Source organism: Danaus plexippus, chromosome 10 (genome assembly GCF_018135715.1).
Source record: "Danaus plexippus chromosome 10, MEX_DaPlex, whole genome shotgun sequence".
NCBI classification, from domain to species: Eukaryota; Metazoa; Arthropoda; class Insecta; order Lepidoptera; family Nymphalidae; genus Danaus; species Danaus plexippus.
In genome coordinates, this window is record NC_083543.1 from 9,418,821 (window position 1) to 9,426,653 (window position 7,833).

A 7,833-nucleotide genomic window follows, 5' to 3' on the forward strand; every position below is an offset into this window, starting at 1 on the left:
TAACGAATTACTTCATTGATAATTCAATTACTATATAGATAGGTTATTTACCGTTAATTATAACAAATTATATAAATAGGTTAATTATAACGAATTACTTCATTGATAATTGAATTACTATATAGATAGGTTAATTAAATAGGCAAGGATTGCATTAAAGTACAATCATAACAATAACTACCGTACTGCATTTTTTGGAAGTATAGAAACAACACGTACTTAAGAATTATGCCGCGAAAGCGTAAGTCTAATCTTTCCCAAAGCTCTAATAAAGCTCGAACTATGAAAGTAGCTAGACTTAACGAGACGTTTCCACAAGCCGAACTGCGAAGGCTTAAACAAGCAGAGCGTGAGGCAGCTCAAAGAGCTGCTGAGACACCAGAGCAGTCCCAAGATAGACGTCGACAGCATGCTGAGTATCTAGCATCTCAACGGGCTGCACAGACACCCGAACAGTCTCAAGCTCGACGTCAACAGAACGCTGAATATCTGGCATCTCAACGGGCTTCTTAGACACCCGAACAGTCCCAGGATCGACGTCGACAGCATGCTGAGTATCTAGCATCTCAACGGGCTGCGGAGACACCCGAACAGTCTCAAGCTCGACGTCAACAGAACGCTGAATATCTGGCATCTCAACGGGCTTCTGAGACACCCGAACAGTCTCAAGCTCGGCGTCTTCAGCAAGCGACTTACATAGGGTCCCAAAGAGCTACTGAAACTGTTGAAGCTGCTGAAGCTCGCAGACGCGCTGTTGCTGAAAGGGCACAACAGCGACGATTAATATTTACAAGAAACGCGTGGGGAGTATTCGATAAAGCTGCATTTGAGTACGATGAAACTCTTGATTACGAAAGCCACAAGCTTATAAAAATAGAAGCGATGAATAAAGAATGCAGATTTTGCGGTGCTCTTAAATGGAAAGAGGAAGCTGCAGGCATGTGTTGTTCGGGAGGAAAAGTAGTTCTTCCTTCAATAGACGAGCCTGTTGAACCTCTTAAAGAACTTTTTTCAAATGAAACAGATGAGTTCGCCGTTTTTTAAAAAACATAAGAAAATACAATACATGCTTCCATATGACATCTTTTGGAGCTGATAACATTGTGTCGATGTCAGGATTTTGCCCGACTTTTACAATCCAAGGGCAAATATACCACACAATTGGCTCTTTGCTTCCTGCTGCTAATACGCAACCAAAATTTTTGCAAGTTTATTTCATGGGTGATGAGGAAGCACAAGTTGATAGGCGTTCTGAGTACGTACCAGGTGTGGAAAGAAACGCAGTTCAAAAAATACAAAAAGTTCTACATGATCACAACGTTTTAGTGCATGAATTTAAAATGGCTAAAGATAGAGTGACTAGCGATGATTACAAGGTCGTGATACACCCAGATCGTGTACCACGTGGTGAACACGAAAGACGATTCAATGCCCCGATCACAAACCAAATAGCTGCCGTAGTAGTTAGTACTGAACAAACTGCGTCTCGGGACATTGTTATTCAGGCGCACGATGGCCGGCTTACTAGAGTTCCGGACACTCATAGATTTTATGATGCTCTCGAGTACCCGATAATTTTTTGGAAAGGACAAGAGGGGTACAGTTTTGATATTCCTCAGACAAACCCAGTTACAAAACAGCCTATACCGAACAAAAAAGTGTCGTGCAAAGACTTTTATGCATATCATATGATGGTACGTCGCAACAATTTTAATTTATTGCTTCGATGTAGGTTTCTCTTTCTTCAGTTTTTGGTGGACATGTATGTCAAAGTGGAGAGTGAGCGCTTAAGGTTTATTGCTTTAAACCAAACAAAACTGCGAGCAGAAAACTATATACATTTACAAGACGCGGTCAGGAATGATGCGGATTTAGATCCAAACAATTTGGGTCAATTGGTAATACTCCCATCGTCATTTGTAAATAGCCCGAGATATCTTCATGAGTACACGCAGGATGCGTTCACATACGTGCGTAACTACGGGAGGCCTGATCTGTTTATTACAATGACATGTAATCCCGCTTGGCCAGAAATTACTAAAGAGCTCATTCCAGGTCAAAATGCAACAGACAGACATGACTTAACAGCCAGGTTATTTAAAATAAAAGTACAAAAATTGGTTACTCTACTTACAAAAGGTAAAATATTTGGAGATATGAAGTGTTTCATGTACTCGATCGAGTGGCAAAAAAGAGGTCTGCCTCACGTGCACTTACTGCTGTGGTTGACGAAAAAATTACGCCCCAACCAAATTGATGAAGTCATAAGTGCGGAGATACCAAATCCAGAAAGTGATCGAAAACTCTACGATACTGTAACCAAAAATATGATTCACGGTCCCTGTGGTGCACTAAATCCGTCATCACCATGCATGAAAGAAGGAAAATGCACCAAAAAGTATCCAAGGGCGCTTTTGAAAGATACTCAAACTAACGACAAAGGCTATCCTTAATACAGGCGTAGAACACCAGGAGATGGCGGCCGTACGATAACTCTAAAAACCCGAGGTGGAACACAGGAAGTATTGGTTGACAATAGCTGGATTGTCCCATATTCTCCTCTTCTGTCTAAAATTTATAACTGTCACATAAATGTAGAGTTCTGCAATACGGTACAGGCGATAAAATATATTTGTAAATATATAAACAAAGGCAGCGACCAGGCTATTTTTAACATTCGACAGCAAGGGAATGTTAATATTGACCCGAGAGATGAGGTGCAAACGTATCGAGCCGGTAGATATGTTAGTAGTAACGAAGCAGCGTGGCGGATCTTGGGTCTGCCTCTGCATGAAAGACACCCAACAGTCACTCACCTTGCGGTTCATCTGCCTAACGGTCAGCGGATTTACTTCACTGAAAACAATTTTAGAGAGAGAATGGCCGCACCACCTAAGACGACACTAACTGCATTTTCCCTGCTTTGCCAAAATGACGCATTTGCAAAAACATTACTTTATGTTGACGTACCCCGCTACTATACATGGAACGTGTCGTCGAAAGAATGGAAACGTCGTTTACAAGGCACACCTGTCGACGGCTGGCCAGGTGTGAAGGCAGGAGATGCTCTTGGGCGCATTTACACAGTGCATGTTAGTAACTTCGAATGTTACTGTTTGCGAATGCTGCTGAATGTAGTACAGGGCCCCACTAGCTTTTTGGATCTAAAAACAGTTGACGGCCAAGAACTTGAAACTTTTCGACAAGCGTGTGAGAAGTTGGGGTTGTTGGAAGATGACAACCACTGGGATGCCACAATGGAAGAGGCAGTGCTGTGTCGCTCTCCTTCGCAAATAAGAGAACTATTTGCAATATTGATATGCACTTGCGGTTTATCCAATCCTCTTCAACTATGGGATAAGTATAAATCTGCATTATCGAAGGATATCTTGCATAGATTTGAAAGGATGGATCAAGTTAACAATGATCTATGTTTCAATGAAGCACTGAGACATATAGAGGACAAAATAATAACGATTTCCGGTAAGAAATTGTCTGACTTCGGTATGCCTACACCAGAGCGTCGAGGAGAGTTGTCGACCGATTTGATCAAAGAGCTAAGCTACGATATTGCTTTATTAGACGCTCAGGTCAGCGAAACTGAACCACGCCTGCTACCCGAACAAAAAAACATTTATAACAAAATATTACAACGAGTTGAGCTTGACAAAGGCGGCCTTTTCTTTCTTGACGCCCCGGGCGGTACAGTTAAAACATTTTTGCTTAATTTGCTTCTAGCAAAAATTCGTAAGGACCGTAAAGTTGCATTAGCGGTGGCTTCCTCTGGGATCGCTGCAATATTGCTGAGCGGTGGACGAACGGCACATTCGGTTTTTAAATTACCTCTTAATCTGGCGAGCGAAGAAACCCCAACGTGCAACATCAGTAAGAGCAGTGCCCGTGGCGCCCTCTTGCAACAATGTATGCTGATCGTGTGGGACGAGTGCACTATGTCACACAAACGCGCCATTGAGGCGCTTGATCGCTGTCTACAAGATATTCACAGCAATCGAAAGTTGATGGGTGGTGTGGTAGTGTTATTGGCAGGGGATTTTAGACAGACTTTACCTGTTATCGAGAGAGGCACTGCAGCAGATGAAATTAACGCATGTCTAAAAGCCTCATATCTGTGGTCTAAAGTTGAAAAGCTTTATCTTACCACTAACATGCGAGTCCAGTTATTCAGCGATGTCGAATCAGGAGCATATGCTCAAAAACTGCTAGAAATTGGTGAAGGCCACCTAAACACCGACCAAGAAGGTATGGTTCTTTTCACACAGCAATTTTGTCATGCTGTGGAGACAGAAAACGAACTTATTGAACAAGTTTTTCCGAATCTGCAACAAAATATTCTTGACGAAAATTGGTTGTGTGAAAGAACCATATTGGCACCAAAAAATGAGATTGTTGCGAAAATAAATAAAAAAATCTTGGCCGAAATAAACAGCGAAACATCAGTGTATAATTCCATTGACACAGTTATGTCATCCGATGACACTACAAGTTATCCCGTAGAGTTCCTAAACTCTTTAGAGTTGTCCGGGGTGCCATCACACAAGTTGGAATTTAAAGGTAGGTGTACCCGTTTTGTTAATGCGTAACCTGGATGCGCCAAGATTATGCAACGGTACTCGGTTGCGAGTTACCGAATTAGGAAGGCATATAGTGAAGGCTACAATTTTAACTGGAGAAGCCAAGGGAGACAATGTTCTTATACCGCGCATCCCAATCATACCCAACAACTTACCATTCAATTTTAAACGCCTGCAGTTCCCATTAAAAGTCGCATTTTCAATGACGATCAACAAATCGCAGGGTCAAACCTTGAAGGTAGCAGGCCTACATTTGGGCACGCCATGTTTTTCTCACGGTCAGCTCTATGTGGCTTGCTCACGTGTTTCCAAAGCGAAGAATCTGCATGTTTATGCTGAAGGAAAAAGATCGTTAAATGTAGTTTATAGGAGCATACTGCAGTAGCTACCTATAGGCCTATGATTAGGGCTCTGCAGTGCTTAGTTACCGTATTTCTTACTTATTACTAGACTAGACGGGACGAACCTGAAGTAAACGCGAACGAAGTCGCGGGCAAAAGCTAGTTTAATATAATGATGCCATGGTATAATGATGCCATCAAAAACAAAACTTGTAAAAAAAAATTTGACTTGTAACACAGTTCTTTTGTAGTAAAAAGTTGTAAGATCGATGCAATACCAAGTCGATTAGTTTATTTAATTTCTGCTAAGGGGACCTTCTATCTTAAGTTATAACAATAAAAAAAAATATGTTTAAATAGATTATTAAAAAAAAATATGTTTAAATAGATAATAGATTTAAATAGATTTACTTGGCAATCGCATGAAAACACAATTTAACTCATAAGCACTTCAGACAACTCCTTTTCCGGTACCTTCTGATTCTCGAATACCATCAACGAATTTTCTGAAAGTCCACTCTGACTTTTGATCTTTTGGTTTTTTTGTAGGTAATCTTCCTATTTTTTTTCAGGTACTATTTCTTTAGCTTCAACTATAGTTCCCACTCCCTGTGTCTATGGATTCTTCTCGGAGGCTTTAATGTTTAAGTTTTTGATAAGTTTGATCGGTAAACGCTTCTTAGTCTATTGTATTCATAAACTGAATTTTTTGCGCTTTAATACTTCCAAAGTAGACATAAATTTGATATAGCCTCCCACGACTTGTAACTTGCAAAAGTGCCACGTAAAGTTGACCGGATGTGAATTATGCAGAACCGATAATCATCAGCGCGTTATTGACATCTAGGCCCTGACTTTTGTGTATAATTATAGCTTATGCCATACAATTGGGAAACTGTTCACGATGAACAAAAACTCTATTAATAACTTCAAATTTAGTTTTGACCGGACCAACCTTGTAAATATTTAATGTATATTTTCCTAATTATTTTTGTGTTTTCCGGATCTCTCTTTACTTTTAGCCTTTTTTTTTTTGTTAAAAGATCATGTCTGTGATTTTGGAAATATTTTGTGAGTTCTATGTTTACTATCTTATAATGATCCTCTTCTTAAAGAAAATTCTTTAAAACCACAAGCGAAGTAAATTAATTATGATTTGCGATTTCAAATGTAATACATATTTTCTTGATCAAAAGGTCTATAAAATCAAACGTCAAGCCTTACCCCATTCTTAAAGCAACTCCAAATGGGCCTATGATAAAAGATACATTTGAGAAACAATATAAAATCCCACAGGTTTTTTTAAGATATTGCATAGCTTCTATCGCGGACCTTGAGCGTGTAGACCAAATCCAGAAATTCCGTAACAAAAATTCCTAACAGCTATCATCGAACATCGTTTCAGTTCGGCAAACTTCGGCACGGTGTATGTGTGCGTGCGACTACACGTATGAAGGTTAACTAGTTGCTAACTGCTCACAACTGATTCTATCTCTTTCACACACAATTCTAGGTGCTTATTGTCTTCGTCCACGAGCAAGTTCAAGCCCGCAACTAATTAGACCTTACCGTGTATGTATAATGTGTTAAAATTAAAAAAAAAGTAATTACCTGATGGCATATGCTGATAGACCTGCAAACGTTAAAATACAAAGAAACGATCAACGTACAGTAGTAGCATCACACTTAAGAATACACTTCCGAGCAATGAGTACTCTCAACCGTATATATAGTCAGCGAGCTACAAAATACTGATAGCGCGATTCAGAAGTCGATACTGAAACGTGTTTTGCTTTCGTATCCAAGTGGCAATTTTTCATTTTACTTCGACAGTTTACTTTTTATGTTTTTGTATTCTTGTTGGTCTATTTTAGATTTGTTTTTCATTTTCAATAATAAAAAAACTACTTCATCATTAACTTCAGCTCTTGTTCTAACTATACATAAGTCGCAAGGTGGAACTTTTGACGAAATAGTATATGAGTATAATAAAGCACATTCTCAGGAACTCGTTTATGTTGCGCTCTCTCGGGTGACTAATATTGAAAAATTGTATATCACGACAAAAAACGATTATTCTACATTTAAGTTTTATCTTAATCAAAAGCAAGCTGCATCGACTGCATCTTTGTTGCAAGAATTCAAAAGAATAACTCTAAATAGTGTTCAGACGATAGCTCAAAGTGTATTAGATTTCATTAGTAATAGAAATGGCATTTCAATAATTACTTTCAACTGCCAAAGTATAAATAGTCACAAATACGATTTAGAAGATTCAGTTACGAGGCAAGCAAAGTGTTACTTCTTACCGAAACTTGCATGACGCCTGATAATCCGATTAAAATATCTAATGTCAATTGTATTGTTCAATTCAAACGAGAGACCGTTCCAAAAAGATGCGGTAGCTATTTACCAAAATAATAATAGTGTTACTAATGTTATGATTCCGAATATTGAAATAAATATTGCACACGTTAGCGATGTTAATGTTAGGGGCTCATTTGTTGGAGATATTTGTGCGTGCTTATGCAAACTTAGAAATGGCCTACACATAGTCATGGTAGCAATTTACATTTCTCCGAATCCTAAATTAGACGAGGTAGAGCATTTTATTCATCGCACTTTACTGAAGTGCACGGAAGAAGCGTCGAAAATACTTGGTAAGAGTGGTAATAAATTTCCACTTATCTTGGCTGGCGATTTCAACATCAACTTCGCTGATAAAAAACAGACTTTTATTGAAATATAAAATAAAAATATTTTGAACAATATTAACTTCTCATTTATTGAATAAAAGAAAAAAAATATATCGGTCGTCACGACCAAATTGTAACTTGAATTAATATAAAAAAAATACTGCATAAATAAAATAGATATATAATTATAATTGCATAAGTTGA

General features: G+C 38.7%; 1 protein-coding gene across 1 annotated transcript; it reads left to right on the plus strand.

Annotated features, from left to right (window-relative positions):
* Positions 1-2,879: 2,879 nt before the first annotated feature.
* LOC133318959 (uncharacterized) lies at positions 2,880-4,572 on the plus strand (the record flags this gene model as incomplete). Its single annotated transcript, XM_061521614.1, has 1 exon — positions 2,880-4,572. A coding segment is annotated over exon 1 (1,693 nt), but the record flags the coding sequence as incomplete, so codon positions are not given.
* Positions 4,573-7,833: the final 3,261 nt, after the last annotated feature.